Genomic DNA, 17,819 nt, shown 5'->3' with positions numbered 1-17,819 from the left:
GTTGTAAAATTGTGTTTGACATCTGGCTCACTGAGGATTTACTCAACCAATAAGATGATTATTTCCTCCCAAAGCAGCTTTTCCTCATGCAGATTTATGATTCAAAATCGTCTGCTGTCTTTACAACTGGAGAATAAACAAATAAATTGGTTGTAAATCAGAAAAGTCCAGGTGTGTGCATGAAAGAACAGATCTCCCCAGCAGAGGAGCAGTCAGGGGATGGAGGGGTTTGATGTCATCTCTTTTTTTTTGGCAGCATGCTTTCTTTGTCAAGGTCACAGTCTTAGAGAACGGTGTAACACAACTGGAGTTTAGTATCTCTCATTAGTGACTGATTTTTCATGTATAACAGATGAGACAATTTGACAAATGAAACCAAACGCCCGGTCATTCATATCAAATTAGCTGCTGACATGTTTTAGATCTTTCCTCAGAGGAACACTCTGTCTCTACTTGTCTTTTGTCAAGAAAAGTGTCAAAACATTAAAATCAATCTGTTTGTGTGTGTGTGTGTGTGTGTGTGTGTGTGTGTGTGTGTGTGTGTGTGTGTGTGTGTGTGTGTGTGTGTGTGTGTGTGTGTGTGTGTGTGTGTGTTTGTGTGTGTGTGTGTGTGTGTGTGTTTGTGTGTGTGTGTGTTTCCAGTTGCTGCCGTACCTGCAGGCCAACCTGACTGGCTTCATGGATCTGGAAATCCTGAACTTCAGGAGGGGCAGCGTGGTTGTAAACAGCAGGATGAAGTTTGCTAAGATGGTGCCATATAACGTCACAGAGGCTGTTCACTGCGTCTTGGAGGAGTTCTGCTCTGCTGCCAGAAAAAGACACATCCAGATCGACACACACTCACTGGATATTGAACCAGGTACGGAAAGTTTGAATGGTATAATTGCTACCTAGACAGTGTACTGTATTGTGATGTATTATGAGCTTTTACAGTGAAACACCAGCGACATCTGTGGATGTGTAATTAAATGTGCCGTCTTTATCCAACCTCAGGTATCCAGGTTTGACTGCTAACCAGTTATATTTAACGCTGATATTCAAAATACAGATTTTACTAGCTTATTTAAAGATGCTATGAGGAGGCTGTCTTTTGATTGCACTCCCTTGCCACCTTGTGGCCCGGAGTCTCCACACACTGTTGTAAATTACTTTTAGTGAGGCGTGTGTTTGAATTAAATGGAGATCGGATCGAAACAAATTTGCTTTGTTCAATAACTTTTTACTGGATTCAATGTGTTGAAGTAAGGTATTTATCAGTACAGTTATGTAGCCCTACAGTTTGAAAAGTGACATCAAGCAAATATAGTAGCAGCAGTTAGTGACATCAGTAGCCCGGTACTGAAAGATAACTGTAAGCTAACATGACAACAAGTAAACACTGTCAGTTTATTTGTAGTTTAGTAGCCATTTATATCTAGCACCAATGGCAGTCCGGTGCTCTAAGACATCTTCGTAATATGTAACATTAGGGAATCCTGGTTATGTCCTGCCAGCCATCTACCAAGCAGAGCTAACGTAACCTCACTCTTCATTTTATTGACAGACTCTCAAGTTTGAACAGACCACTGCAGGATAACTGCTGACTGTTGGTTGGAATGAACATTATCACCAACAGTTGTATTAACTAGTCTATTAACCCTGAAATACACAACCATTCATATTCCGACTTGGTGCAGTTCTCTGGACGTAGTTTTCTGTTTCTTTTATTATGGACCGGGTCTCAGACTCAGCACTCTGTGTGCTCTTTTTGGTTTGGGAGGGTTTCTGATTTGTTGACACATGTTTACGTTCTGGTATGCCACAGTCTGGTAAGTGTCAGTGGAATATGCAGTTATGAGCATAGTGTGACAGTTGCATGTTTACATTTCTCTGTGGGGTACACACTGGATTTCTTTGCTAAAAACATCTATCCACATCTGTCCACTTGCTGATCTCTTTTATCCACCCACTGCTATTTCACAAACCTGGGAGCTGTATACCCTCCCTCAAAGTGATGATATTTAGTTAAAAAAACGTGTTTTTTTGGTGGTTAACTCCTCCACGTCAGTTAACAAACCAATGTTATCTGCAGTAGGAATGGGAGAAAAAAATCGAAAATCTAATATCAAAAATTGATATATCAGGATTTTTGTTTGACAGTATCAAAATCTTGATTCTTTGTTTAAAAAAAAAAAAAAAAGGTTTTTTTGTTTCAAATTCTTCATTTCTCTCTTTGTTTATGAACTGGATTGGAAGAAAGTTACCACTTTTTTCCAGCAGGGGTGATATATTTCTCCTTGACTCACGTGATGTGCATTTTATGGGAAAATATGGCTCCATATATAGTCTGTAGACATTGTCATCATTATTTAACTTTTTCACATGGTCTGATGTTAAAAAGCAAACTAAAAATCACAAATCTTAAATATTGAAAAATTGCAATTTAAATTGAATGGGCACCCTAAAAATCGTAATAGAATCAAATCGCAAGAATAGCTTATTGTCCCAGCCCTAATACTTATATATTTTGTTTCATGTTCAGTGACGTCTCAGCACATTTTCCAGAGGATCTCTCAGTCTTTCATGTGTTTCAATGAGAATAGACTTCAGCTTGAACAACTGATCTTCACTGTTACGGTTTATAATTCTCCCTTCCTGCTGTGGTTTCAGAGGAACTTCCCATAATGAGAGAAACCTTCAAATGCCTTTGGGTTCCACATCCATGTTCCAGCAGCATGGCAGCACTATATCATCTGATATCTTTTTATGTGCGTGATAAAACACCAACCAGTGTCTGATAATAAGTCCTCGTGTTGTATCAGCGCTGCTTCTTTGTATGCGTCTCGTATTTCATGGGCTCTGCATTGTAATATTCTCTGCAGATGAGATGCAGGCGGAGAGAGCAGAGATCACAAACACATTCAAATAGACTCAGTAATTAGGTCTATATGTCAAATCCAGCGATACACAGAGGGATGGTATTGAGCGCTGTAGGGCCTGAATAATAGTGATGAAGATGAGAGGAGAAGTGCTGCTGGAACAGCTTTCGCCTCGCAGGCGGCTGATTGAGGATCAAGTTTAGTGTCATAAAGTCAGCCCACTGTGATTTAAAACACTCAATACAGTAAAACCTTATCCACCCGCATTATTTATACATCAGCTTTTATTAAAGGCTGGAGGGATCCCCCATGACACGCTCAGATTTGACTTGACTCTGTTTACACTGATGTGTTCAGGATTCAAAATAAATACTCAGACAGCAGATTGTTCTAAATCTTACATATGAATTCATGTTTATTGAGTTTTAGTTTATCATGGGTTGAATTCTGATTAGGGGTGCTTCATATTTGGCAAATTTCTTTGTTGATGAAACAACCAGTAAAAAAAATTAGTTTGCTAAAAAGCTGCTTAATCTTGGATAAAAAAAAAAAAAAAAAGATTTGCTTTGCTAAACGTCACAAGATTAATTTTTTGCAAGTTGTGCAGTATTCTTTATTCTCCTCCTCTCCTCTCCTCTGCTCCTGTTCCTTGCAGTAGATGTGTGCAGTTTTTTTTTACTCAGTTGTTAAATGAAATCAACATGTCATCATGCTCCAGTCTGGTAGCTGTACTAGAAACTTCAGTGACTGAGCTTTCTGTGTTTCTTAAACTATTAAAACCTCCTTGAGTAAAAACTGGGAGCTGAAGAAAGGACTGTTAGCCTTGTTAGACTCTAAAGCAGACATTTCTTTAAATAACTGGGGCTTAAAGATATTAAAACATGGTCTGTTTTAAGAGTCTAGTTCCTTCGCAACACAACTTTTGAAATTTTTCTTTAACACAGCACACCAACATCTGATGTGGGCATAGTTTCTCCTGTTGAAGTAATATTGGAAACACTGGGGTTGTTCTCGACAGGATTTGATGGTTTAATCCAAAGGGCAACATCCAGTTTAGAAAAATGATGCCTATGCAGAAGTGCTAAAAGTTGCTGTTCATCGAAAATCTGCTTAAAAAATGGACTTGAGCTTATATAGCGCTTCTTCTAGTCTTGGACTACTCAAAGCAGCTTTACACCGCAATTCACACTTACCCATTCACACCCATCCGCTCACTGATGGTACAGAGTTTTTATGTTAGTATCAGTATCTCTAACACATTGGCTACGTTCACACTGCAGCCAAAAGTGACCTGAATCTGATTTTTTGGCTCAAATGTGACCTGTATCTGATTTGTTTCTGACAGTGTGAACAGCACAAATCGCATTGAATCTGACCTTTTCAAATCAGATTCAGGCCACTTTCAAATGTGGTACTAAATCAGATACATATCCGATTTTTTTGAATGCGACTGCAGTCTGAACAGCCAGGTCGCATTTAATGCGACTTTGACGTCATTCCTCAGCAGCAGTTTACCTCAGGACAAATGTTTTCAAAGTCACTTCATGGACAGAACATATTTAGAGGTTGAGGTAGAAGTGATTATCAAAAAGTGTATGCTTTTTTTTAAATAAAGAGTTTTAGTTTTTCATCCAGCTACAAGCTTGATTAAACAATGCATAAAAGGACGAGTGATGAGAAAAAGTGAGAGAGCGCTGGGACATCGACTGGCGTCTCCATTACACACACAATAAAAGATAAAGGTGAATGAATCGTACGTTTGTATTATGATATCTAACAAATTTAGTTCAATAACACTGCGCCGACTTTTTGAATGGATTAATCAGGCAAAAATAACAGTTTACAGGACGCAGAGATACCGATGATCCACAGCTGTCCATCTCATCTGTGCGTATTTGCACGCTGCTGTACTTTCCTTCGAGACAGCGCCAGTCAGAGATCCGTTTGCTCCTGTCTGATCTGCCCCAGACAAACTACGAACATCAGAACAGATGACAAAACTAAGTTTTTTCCTCTTTGTTCACCTGTTCAGCACACTACGGCTCTGAGATGTAGCAGGGTCGGCGGGAGAGACCTTGGTGCAGGAGAGACCCTGGTGCGGGAGAGAGTGTCCGCCTTAAGGTTTATAACAAATAAAATATAGCCATAATTACTTTAATAAGAGCCCACTCAAGGTGAGCTGCTGTAACATCAGGTTTTGCGTTATGGAAACAAACTTTCCAGCATTGTGAAGCACAGTTTTGCTCTGTGTTTGTTACTCCTCATTACACCGTGCTGTGCGTGATGTCATTAATGTTAAACTGAGCATGAGTGTCACTTCTGGAGCGTGAGCTGTTCACATCACAGTCTGCAGTCAGGTCACATTACAGGTGCTATCTGAATAGCTAAACACAAAAATCAGATTTGAGCAAAACCGGAATTGAGCATTAAGGGCTGTAGTCTGAACGTAGCCTAGTTACTCAGCTACAAGTAACAACAACAACGTAAACAGTAGCTATAAAGCCTGTTGTTGTTAGTTCTGGAAGCAAAACATAAACTCGTTGACAAATTCTGTCTTAGCAGCTGTCTGGCTCTGGAAGATGTTTTAGCTCATGTTTGATCCCTAGCTTTAACAGATCTTTTTTTTTTTTTTTAGGAGTTCCAGGGCCCCAAATCCCAGAATAACAGGTTTTGAACAAAAAGCTGCTTGAGATCAAAGTGTCTCACTCTCTTCTGGACTATCCACATCAAACCCTGACAGTGAAATAAGATGTCAGACCTGAAGACAGCTGAACAAGTCCTCTGTCAGATTCCACAAACACTGCTCTCTAACCTGCAGATTCCTCCTCCTGAGCTGCTGACACGCTCCGTTGAGCGGTATCTCAGTGTAAAGATGAAATCATCTGATTACCCCGGCTGATCTGTCGGTTTGACTAACGCTACTTTCCAACAAGACGAGCAAAAACACACACCCAGGAACACACACACAGAGGCGGCTACACAGATAGATTCTGACCACACGTCAGGCATCACATTTCATCCATGAACCACCCGAATGTGTTAATTTCCCCGGAGTGAATCTGACGTTTAGTCTCGGAAGCCGTCCACGCCAGAGGCTAAATCTTACATTTCAATGCAGACCAGGAGCTGAGGATCTCATTAAAATCAAACACTCCTCAGCACCTCCCGGCGAGAGGAGGCAGGATAGAGGGAGGCGCAGCCGCGCTCTCTATGAATACTAATGTCGACTCTTCTTCTCGTCCTCACAGCCGATCAGGCCGACCCCTGCAAGTTCCTGGCCTGCGATGAGTTTTCTGGCTGCGCTGTGAACGCCCGGACGAAGGAAGCGCAGTGTGTGTGTGAGCCAGGCTTCATGTCGGTGGACGGCCTGCCCTGTCGGAGTGTGTGTGAGCTGCAGCCCGACTACTGCCGAGGAGGGGAGTGTCACATCGTTCCAGGACACGGAGCCGTGTGCAGGTAAATAACCACATGCAGCCCAGCAGGTCAAGATACAGTGTTATCATACCAGAGGGCTTTTTGCATCCAGCTTTGATCACATGATCACTCACTTCACCCAATTCCCTGGAGGACAGTCTGACCTTCCTCTACCCTTTTTGCACATCGTGTCCAACACTTGTCTGCAGGTTGTACTGCAAAACTTGCTTACTCTGTGCAACTGTTTATGTCTTATTTATTGTAAAAATATCTTATTAGACTTAATATGAGCATTTACTGCTACTGTGCATTTTAACAGCAGAATGAGAATCCTTAACAGTTAAAGAGCTGGTGTTGTGCTTTATCAGTGTTTGTTCTGTACCTAGGTTGCCCCTGTAGTATCTTTCCATGATTCAAATGAAAAAAAAATCTTGATTTTTCTATCACTGGTGTTTTAGAAAACCCTTTTTACAGCTTCTCTCTGAAATACTTTTTTTTACCTGCCGCCTCTTTAAGTCTCTTCTCACCACAAACCCCCTTTCCTCTGATTGGCCAGATCCATATGCAGACCTTGGTGTGTGATGACAGTTCAAAGACCTCATGAGGATCTGGTGCTATTACCAGAACAGATTCTGTGATTTCTTCAACATATATATATATGTAGAGGTTTGAAAATCTGCACACGCTCAGTCTGAACATCCAGCATTGTCACTTTAAATCCATGTTTGATCAGAAAGCAGAGTACCCCCTCTTTAAGCTTTCATCTCAGAGAGATATGATCAGGTAGCTACAGCCCTGCAGAGAGTTTTATTCGCTGCAGCCTTGTGTAGAATATTCTTGTTGCATGAAGGTTGAAATCATCCATATTAAAGACTCGGCTCCATTATTTACATGCAATGGGCATATTAAACCCTGTGATTTATAAATGAATGAGCGCCTCCTGCTGAAACCTGACGCTGCTGCTTGAATCTGACGGTTTGAATGCCGAGTTTAATATCAGGTGTCCACCGTCTCTGTATAAAATATAGAGCCATTCATCAAAGGCGCATATTGCTCAAAAGCTGGATTATTACTGTGCTGTCTGTCCTCTGGAGATTCTATTAAATTATAAAACTTTAACTGAATTAAAAGTTATTGCAGGGTCTGTTTAATAATCCACCTCGTGGGGAGCTGAGTCACCTCAGACGCTGGAGCTGAGGTCCAGACTTTGTCTTTATGTGAGGTGTCATAACATTACTTTTGAGTAATATATGTTAAAAGACAAATTGTTGCATGAAAAGTTAAGTTACTGCTAATTTATTTTATGTCATATTATTACAAACAAATCATATGAGTTTACGACAAATACTTGAGTTTAAACGTCCTTTTTTTGGAAACTGTTTGGAGATGATACTAGTTTTAGTTCTTCTGTGTTTTCTACTTTTATGAACTTTAATTTCTTTACATTTTTGGTGATTTACATGAAGTTTAAATGCTGGCTCAGGCAGTTGACTCTGAAACCCTTTCTTTTAATGCTGTTTAAAATGTTCAGGACTGGGTATCAGCATCGTACACTTCAAAAAAGGGTAGCCAAAAAACGAGATAAAATCTGAATTTTAATGAGAAAATGTATGAAAACTAGTCAAATTATATGTCATTACTATAATGTTGCTAGATATGATTACTTGGTGAGAAATCTTAAAATAAGAGTTTTAAATCTAGAATTTAGCGGGCCTTGAGAAGTTTTCCCAAGTGCTGAAACAAGAAGTAAATGCTCATTTTCAGATTAAAATACACAATGATAAGTGAAATATTTCAGTCAATTATTTCTTTCAAACATGATGATCATGGATTACAGTTGATGAAAACACAAAATTCAATACCTCTTAAAATTAGAACATTGTGAAAAAGATCAACTTTGGAAACGTATTTTTGTCAACAGTGGACAAACACTTTTCAAAAGTAATGGTAAATGGACCAGTACCTACAAAGCGGTTTTCTACTCTTTCCGACTGCTCGAAGTTATTCACCCAATCACACCACATTCACACACTGATGGTAGAGGGGAGGGAGTTCTAGGCCACCATCAGTTTTTACATAATCATTCATACCATCCACACAGTGCTGTGTAACTGAGTAACAGTGGGGGCAACTTGGGGTTCAGTGTCTTGCTCAAGAACACTTCAACATGTGACCTTCCAATTGGGAGGGGACGACTCTACCCCAGAGCCATAGCTGCCGCTTAAAGTTCAGAGACAGTTCAGGCGATTATCAAGAAATTTCTACCGACAAGCTTTATGGAGACCCAAAATCTAGAATCCTAAAAGCCCTGTTTTCACCAAGCAGTCCAGTGTGGATCAGTACAGATTGGTACCGGCCAAGTCTGATTCCCTTTGCGTTTCCACTGCTAACTGTCCTCTTCTTGAAAGGTGGTGTATTAAGCCAGATGCCGGCGATAGCCATGTCAGCCACGTAATAGCATGACGCCATAGCAGCAAAACACAGTGTACCCTGCTAATAAATCCAACTAAGAAGAAGAACGAAACACATTGAATAAAGAGCAAAGACACCCAGCGATTTGTCTTCTTTGTGATTGGAATGTGGCTCTTTTTATAAAGCACGATCGAGCTTTGTTTCAGAGAAGGTTGTGTACCGCTAGGAGAAATACAGCAGCCACTGTTGTTCAGGAAGAGCAATTCCTTTGACCAATCAATGGACTGCAGTGTTTCTAGCTCCACCTTCTCAGGTCGGATCAGTATGTCTTGCACCCCAACAGAAGGATACCAAAAAGTGGAACAGTAAGGGTCAGAGTAAGGGTAATTTTAGGACCTGTCCTGGTTTTAGTCAAACGAAACGCCACAAAATGAGTGCTGTACACAGACGAGCTGAACCACTTGGTGGGGACAGGGCTATAAAGAGAAACATACATGACAAACTCCACATTCATGTGACACCTCCGTCTTCTCCTCTGCTGCTGCAGCTGCAGACAAACAGAATAATCTCCCTCACATCTTGGGCTTCATGCGCTGTAAATCAATGCTAAGTTGATTTTGAACAGCTTGAGAGTGTTTCTTTTATTAACTGCTGGCGCGGAGACGCTGCCTTTCTGCTGCCAGAAGAATCTAATTTCAGCCCTGTTAGACTTCAGCGGCCCGGCTCCTGACACAGAACACCTCAGAGAGTTTTCCTGCTGGAACATTAATTCCCCTTCAGCTGAACGTCTGCTGAGAAGCTTTAAGGTTACATTCCTGTTCTTATAACAAAGCCTGTTGAACTTTCAGACAGACCGAATTTCATTTTCTTAATTCCTCTCTGTCCTCTGGACGGCGATGAGATGTTAGTGAAACTATAAAGGAGAAACTTTTAGAGTGGACCTGTCATTCATCGAAACATATGCTGACAATTTGTGGGGATGTTACTGAAGCCAGAGTCTGTCTTCTCCATCATCGCTCCCTCAGGTCTGTCTGTATGTTCTGAGTTTCTGCATGATGATGACTCTAAACCACCTGAAGCAACATCAGACATTTAGTTTACTGACATTTAGTCGATGCACTTGATGTCTTCACCTGCGTGTGCTTGGTGTTTAAAAGGAGCTGTTGTTAGTTTGGTCCAATCCTGCTTGGATCGTCCAATGACAGGAGCAGAGAACAGGAGCTAAAGTTGAGCAAAACCTTGGGGATAACAGCGTCTCTAATCTGACTTGGCTGCTGGATGAGGGAGCTTAATCATAAAGACTGGTTAATCAAAGAAAACACACTCTCAGAGACTCCTTTGGGTGTTGCCGTGCACCCTGTGCTCCATGTGCTGCAGGTCACGTTTGTTGTCCCGCAGCGACACACTCAGCAGCTTACCTGCCAAGCTTTGTTAAGGCTGGATCCTCGCCCGGCTGTTTGGAAAGCAACAGATTTAAAAGTTAGCCATGAGTCAGCCGTGCATGAGCGTGTGTGTGTTTGTGTGCATACAAGTTTGAAGGTGTTAAGCTTGTGGAAGTGTACCTACAGATTCTTGGACTGCTTATGTTTGTGAATCGTTTAAACCATCAGAACTTGGGTCTAAATTTAGTTCTGGTAGATAAATTTAGACTGAAAGTGGTCCTAATTGGGGGAAGTACTTTCCAGAGGTCTAGGGACTTTGGGATGCAGAATTATTTAATTGGTAGAGAAGCCACAGTGTTTTTATTGCCCCTTCCCTTTGTCCAGAATAAGATGACCCAAAGCTTTGATGGACTTGGTTTAGTACCCCCTAAACAATGGTCTTCTTTGAGCCTGATAGCGTGATTATGTCAGCTCCCGGTGTTCCAGTTTGAAGAGTGAAGGCCTTTGCACACTGAGTCCGTTTTTCTCGTCCAAAAGTTACTCACGTTAAAAAAAAAAATTGATCCCATACTATGTCAATCATGTTTGCACACTTGCTACAAAACTTTTGTCCATCATTACCTTTTTCAGAACAGGTTTAATTTCTTGTGGTTTTTTTTGCATCCCCCCAATTTGTTTCCTGTGTCGTCTGACAATTCAGAGATGCTGTAGGCTTCCATTTTCCCGTTTTCTTACACATTTTCTCTTCACATTTTAGGCAATGTTTAGATGATAAATGAAAACTTGTGTACGTGCCTGCTTGTGTGAGACGTTGTGTCTGTGTGCCTGTGCGTGTGCACGCCGCGCATACCTTAAACATACTGAAAGCCGCTGCTCAGGAGCGATTGCTTGATCACTGCTTAATGATTCCATTTTTCTTGTAGTGCAATTTTTTGCATTTAAAACAAATGAAACACATCGGATTCAGTGTGCAAGGTGTCTGTGATTGACGTTTTTTTGGATAACAGATCCAAAAAACAAACTCAGTGTGAACTCAGTGTGCAAAGATCTTAATACTGTGAACTGGAGACCTTCAGCTGAACGTGTCAGTGGATTTTTAGTTTACAACAGCAAAAGGAGTCCCTGGGAATGTGTCCAAGTTGAGTTTGATATACGTGTCAGAATCACTTCATCAGATCAGTTTTTAATGATGATCTAAAGCTGTTTTTTGAAAGATGCTTCCCACTGAAAGTCCTCAACCAACAGGCTCCTTTCGAAGCTACATCTTTGCTGTCATCATGCTTTAGACCGCTGGCTTTCCGCTCAAAGCTATTTGGGGCTTTTAGAAACGACTTGGACCGGCTTCGGACGGCTTTGTCTCTAGAGCATGTCTCTTTTCAAAAGTCAACAAATCCATCCAGCTGTGAAATAAAGCTCCATCAAAACCAGCACAGGCAGAAGATCCCTCATGCTAACAGGCTAACTGCTACAAAAGCCTTTGTCATCATCTTACTGCCTTCTATTGGTCTGGTGCTGTTTTGCATCATCTACCTGGGTATTCGGCCTGTGGTCAGACAAACAATGAGCCACAGGAACTGTTCAGTTCTGGGTAATGCTTCAGCAGGAACTTTAAGTTCCTGGACCTTTTGGTCCAAATGCATCTAAAAAGTTGTCATCTTTATCTTCTTATAAGTCCCTTTTTCTTCTTATCTAAAATGAGATTTCTACTCAGATAAATCAAAAATGAGTCTTGTTGAAAGCAGGTTGAGACAGCAGTCAACAAAGTCATTACTGAGGTCTTATTAATGATGTCACAGCTGTTCCTGAAACAAAACAAGCCCAAGAGTTGTAACTAAGAGGTTGAGTTAAAGGAGACTCTGAAGGGTACAAAATTCCCACACCCAGTGCCTAAGTATGAAGACAATGCAAAAGTATATAATATAAGCTGCAGTTCCTGGAGTGTCCACTTGAGGCTGTCTGCACCAGAATGCAGAGACGCACCCATTCAAAAAGCCGATCTGTACAGCAGATAAAAACATGTTTGCAGCTTTTTTTTTAGCTTTGTTCACAAATGTTTGGATGTTGCTTGATGCAGGACAACAGCAAGTGAGGCAGGAAACATAATACTTACTTCAAAAAAATATGACAAACTTTTCTTACCACATTGGCAGATTTTTTTTAAGCTCAGTACCAATCTAACTGTGCCCTTCTCTGACTGAAATTTGATGTTGAAAAACAGGAAGAAGGAATTTAAATGGAGAGGTGACCTTGTAATAACCTCTGATCAAAACTTAAAGAGGTCTCTGTTAGTGTCCTTATTTTTGGGACTTTCATCTGACTTTACAAATTAGTAACAACCTTAAGGCTTAAGGCTTGTGTCATTTTGGGAATATCTGTCCCACTTAGCAAACACTGAAATGACCTTTCTGTGCTGCACTCGACTTAAAATACCTTCAGATCATAAATTAAGGAGCTTGTTCAGGAGGTCACCTTCAAAGTTTCTTCTTACTCTAACAGTCTGAATTTGTTTCTGGCCTTTAATGTTTGTAAAATACAACCTGAAACTACATGTTCATGCCAACAGAAATATAAAGCATCTTATTATTTAATTTCAAAAGAAACTAATGGGCTCTTGGTCTGGTGATGCTTTCTTTCTCTGATATCGTCTCTGATTCTCCTCTCGACACAGACTCATAGATCCCTCTCTCTGGTCTCAGGATGTGGTTTTCTCTCTGCACACGTGCAGAGTTGCTGCAGCAGCATTTTCTCACTCTCACCTGCTTCATTTGTCTTTTCTTTTATAGATACAGAGACAGCTACACCCTCCCAGGCCTGGCCAGTTAAGACCGAACCTCGTATTGGACGCCGCGGGAGAACACAACAAAAGGTAAGAGGGTTGTCGTTGCCAGGAGCGAGGTTGCTCTGCTTCTGTCCCACGTGTGCAATCATGTATTAATGCTGTGGGAAAACAGAGGATCACGCTGGCTCAGCAGAGCTGGGTGTATAAATTAGAGCTGAATGGGATGATGGAGTTATCAGAAGATGCAGAGAGAAGCCGCAGTTTGTTTCCAGGTTTAATCTCAAACACCTGTGCACACGCTCGTCGTCCTCTGATGATTTTATTCAAACTTCAGAGCGGTAATCCGTCCTGCCTGTCTGGAACAAAATGAGTTTAGAGCTGTTGTGTGTTTGCCTGGACACAGAGCTGAGCGGTGACTAATTGAACCCTCTAAGGGACTCTGAGGACTGAGTGTTGGGACTGTAGAACTGAAATCAGCTGTGTTAGCCCCAAGTCCTCATTCCCCCTCATTCCCCCTCAGGGATGGTCAGCCCTAATCCCATCCACTCTGATCCCTTTTGGGGTTCCTAAAAAAGGAGAATCTCCTGTTCTGCTGTAAATGAAAACATGGCTGCTTCTTCTTTTTACAAACAGATTGAAAAGGAAAAAGGGGGGAAGAAATTGTTTTATCTGAAAAAGGAGAAAGCAGCAGTTTAGATCTGTGAGGCTTCATTTTAACAGCTTGTGAATTATTTGTACTCACTGGAAAATGTTGATGTGTTCCATTTGTACTCGGAACTGGAAAGTCGGAAAATCTTACCTTGGGGGGCGTTCCAGCTGGGCATTCCCACTACTTAAAAGCTATTAATTGCAGTAAATTTTGACTCATTAAAATGTTAAAATCTTCTATCCTTAAGGGCCTTCTGAAATGCTGCCCTTAATTTTCAAGGACATTTTAAGCACCTTTTGTCCCTTATTATCCAAAAGGATTCTCAGCCATCATCAGATGGACACTAGCTGAATTTCCATGACACTTTTTTGCAAAATCAAAGCCATATTTCTGAAATTTCAGTAATGTACAACTGCACCTTGCCAGTTTTTCTGTTATAACTGGAAATGCACACAACTTGAGTAAAATCTTGTCCCACGAAATTCAATTTGTGAAGGAAGGAAGGGGGACTGTAACCAGTGGTAATCACCTATCATTTCGATCAGAGTAACTGTTGTTGCTGATGTCGAATTGTTGTCTGATTTTAAACAGTCAAGCCTAGTCTGAATAGTTTTGCATTTAAGTGAAAAGTCTGGATCCATGCTCTTTGCATGCTGAAATTTTAGCTGTATTCTGTTAAAGAACTTTAAATTCTACTGTAAGAGTTTGAGGGTCTTGTTGTTGGAACTTTGTGTTGCTGCCAGACTTGGACTGGTAAAGGTTGATAAGATAAAAAAAAAAAAAAACTTCAGGGAGGTAAAAAGTGCTTCATCGATTTGTAATTAATTGCAGAATAATCATCGACAATAATTTATTCAGTCACTTTTATATAAAACTTCATTTTTGGGCCTGAATTCAAACATATTTCTATGAAACCCAACTGTTTAACTATTTCCAAACCCACCAAACTCAAAGCATTGAACCTGAAGGAATTAAAAATATACAAGTTGTCTTTTTCTGCAACTCAGGGGTACAAAAACTTTTGGAGTTTTTTCAGCAGATTTATTCTGCTACAAGGCGGCCATGTCTTGAATGTAGTGTCTCCAAACAAATGCTTAAAGGTGTTTGTTACTGTTCTACCAGACCACTCATGGCAACACCATCGGATCAGTTCAACATTTTATTCTCAGTATCTTTATAACTTTAGCCTGCAATGTTTGCTGTGTTGTGTCTTAGCTGTTGTCTCAGTTTATGGCTGCTCTAAAGCTCTACTACCTGGATGAAAATAGTCACAGATATTATGTTGTGGCACGGCATGCCTTGTCAGTATGTTGATCCGGTCAGGAGGCTGTGTCTGGTTAAACTGACATAAACACTCAATCAGAGAAATGAGGAAGCTAACCTGCAGTGAGGAGCTGGCTCTGCTAGTTAGCCACACTCTTCTAACCAACAGCAGAGCATGGCTCAAGTTTAGTTTTCATTCAAACAGCTTAAAAATGAGTTGTTTCACCCTTTTGTTTAAGATGTTTTTTTTGTTTTGTTTTGTTTTTTTTTTGATCGGCAGTAGCTGCAACACTGCTGTCTTCAAATCCACCAACAAACAACTAATTGAACCTTAACTTAAGTTTTTTGTGTTCTTGTGAAACTTGTGGTAAGATCTTTAATTATTTGTAACACAGAAATTTGCACAGAAACGACCAAAGCAGAAGTAGACGAGCAACTCTTTTCACTGTTTCTCTTCACTGTTTGTGCATACCATTCCTCGTATGTGTTCACTTAAAGGTGTCAGGTTTTTCCTTTTTTTCAGGTGGATCTTAAACCATAAAAAAGGAGCTTAGGATTCCCACCCTGAGCCGAACATTAGATAAAAATGTCACTGCGATTTAGTGAAAGGCAGAGTTTGTCTCAGCTCTCAGCTGAACTAATTTTCACATCTTTATGCATCCAGACGTTTCTTAAAAGTGGTATAATTACTGTATCTACATCTGATTCTTCTTGGCTCTGCATGTGAAATAGGTGGACTTGCCCTTTAATATCATATTTTCTCCCTGCAGACCCGATGAAACAGGACTCAGCGGCAGGAACTCCAGACCCCTCGAGGCCTCGCAATAAAAAAATCCAAACTGACGCTGAGCTGAAGAGGCTTCAGGACAAACTGTGGGCCTCTAAACCTCCTTGGAGCTCTGAGCCTCTGATCAAAGACGATCTCCCCGCAGGAGAAACAGACATTTTAGGACTCTTTGAAAACCGTCAGACTGCCGTCGTCTGCCACCGTGAGCCGCACGACGACAAAGAGGAGCTCAGCAGATGACCCTGCAGCATCCATCAGGGAGAACGATCGACCCTGGACTGCTTTTGTATTCGTCTGCTGACTCTGTTTGTGTTTGTGTGGTGAATAGACTCATTATCTGTAAAACTCACTGGACCTGGAGTAGGAAGATGAAGATATCAAGGAGAGAAACAAAAAGGAATCTTGCTTTAAGAATCTGTTTTTTTTTTTTGTCTTTGTTTAGCTCTGTTTACACTGTAGACAACCCAAGACACCATTTTATAAGCTCAACAATCCAAACACCCTGTACCTCCTTTACACCTGAACCTCCTTTCTATCTGAACTCATGGATCTCTTTAGCTTAGCTTCTGTAGCGATAAACAGAAACCTGAGGCTGGTCCCTGACGTCTTTCTGCTCATGTATTCTTAGAAGACGGTGAAACTGTATCGTTTGTGTTTGATAGTTTTAAGCTTGCCATCCTGAAGATGATTTTCTGTCAGTTTGTGATTTGAAGGTTTTAGCGGTGAAAGTGTTGCGTGTTTCTAAAGATGAAGAAAAAAATACAAAAAGTGAAGTTTGTCCGTTTTTATCTCCACGTCTTTGTTTAGCATCCTAGCATTTTAGCAGCCATGCTAGCTGAACTTAAATGGTGCTTTGAGCTAACAGAAGCATGCCAACATTCTCACCAGGATGATGCTAACATGCTAATATTCTGCAGGCTTTTGTTTACTTTGTTCACCCTGTTAGTGTTTTGTATTAGCATGCTAACATTGCTAATGGGATTGTAACTATGTGTGTGAGTATTTTTGTCTTAAATTAAAGTGATTCTGAGTCATCAGGAAAGGAACAGGAATGGTTTTACCAAAATTCATGACAATGCATCAAATCCAGCAATCAAGCTCAGCAGCTCAAACTTTTGGTGGTGCTAGAGGACAACTCAGGGGATCTTAAGAATCTAATGGGTTCATCCTATGGGTTGTATCATGAATGCTGTGGAAAGCTACAAAGAAATGTGTGCAGTTTTGTCCAAGTGGTAAAGGTATACATATGAATTTATGAAACAAAGTGATCAGGAAATGGAACAACACTGGCCTCGTTAGCCCCACTATTAGCGTAGCATATTAATATTTTCTAACCTGTATTCCTGCAAAGTTTGTTGCAGTATTTTAGATATTTTTCTACCAAATCTACTCTAAAAGCAGCAAGAAACTAAATTTTCCTTAATCAAGTTTCAGCTGGATTCCAATATACTTGCAGCCGCAAAACCTGGGTTAGCATTAGCTTAAGACAATGCAAACAATATCTGCTGTATGTAATTGAATGTCTGTTGAATATAACATTTTGAAATGTGTTTAAATCACATCAGCCATAGTTTTTCGGACTGGTTTGAATCAGAGTTATGTGTCCACAATGATCATTTTTCTTTGTTGTAGATGACCGATAACGCCATCATGTCTTCTTGTACAATTTGTGTAAATACACCCTTATGTTATTTATTTCTGTGACCGTGTTTACACGTTGTTTGAAAATGTCTTGTTATGATTGGATCTTCATGTTGGAAAACAAACCTGCACCTGTGTTTGTCTTTGAGACAGAGATTTTGTTTCACTAATCAGGCGATCCAAATCAACAAAATGAAATAATGAAAATTGATACCCTTTTTTTCAACAGTAAAGGGCGCGATTTGCCTTTGACTTCCCTTGTTGGACATCGTCTTAAACATCTAGCTGAAAAGAATGAACAGGCTGGTTTCAAATTGTGGCGCTAAACTGCATCACCATTATTACTATTTGTCTTTTAACTATTTTTATTTACCCCTGTGAGTTAATCATGTAACATACTTACCTTTTTGTGAGCTTAGTGAATCATTACATCCCTTGTGTTCATTCTTGACTGTTTGACATCATTGGTCGCAGATAAACATCTAAGAATGTTAGCTTTGAAATCTAGTTATTCAAAAACTTCACTTTAATTATTCAGCCGTGTCCAGTTGTCATTCATCCATTTACTAAACCAAGTGTAAACAGGGTCTCAGATTCATCTCCTGGTGTTTACTGCTGCTTTTTGAGGGAAAAC

The 17,819-nt window shown here is 40.4% G+C and overlaps 1 protein-coding gene across 1 annotated transcript in view; it reads left to right on the top strand.

The window, feature by feature from the left end:
- The window catches only part of impg1a (interphotoreceptor matrix proteoglycan 1a), a 65,570-nt gene extending 47,751 nt beyond the window's left edge, over window positions 1-17,819 (top strand). The window contains exons 14-17 of the mRNA XM_074685883.1: window positions 643-859; window positions 6,107-6,314; window positions 12,850-12,932; window positions 15,528-17,819. Of these exons, the coding sequence (XP_074541984.1) occupies window positions 643-859; window positions 6,107-6,314; window positions 12,850-12,889 (465 nt within the window). The 3' untranslated portion in view covers window positions 12,890-12,932; window positions 15,528-17,819. The remainder of the gene's footprint in view (window positions 1-642; window positions 860-6,106; window positions 6,315-12,849; window positions 12,933-15,527) is intronic.

This window comes from Halichoeres trimaculatus, unplaced genomic scaffold (genome assembly GCF_033239565.1).
Source record: "Halichoeres trimaculatus isolate MK-OKI-2021-1 unplaced genomic scaffold, fHalTri1.1 fHalTri1_scaffold_13, whole genome shotgun sequence".
Taxonomy (NCBI): Eukaryota; Metazoa; Chordata; class Actinopteri; order Labriformes; family Labridae; genus Halichoeres; species Halichoeres trimaculatus.
This window is presented reverse-complemented; position numbering and strand designations above follow the sequence as displayed.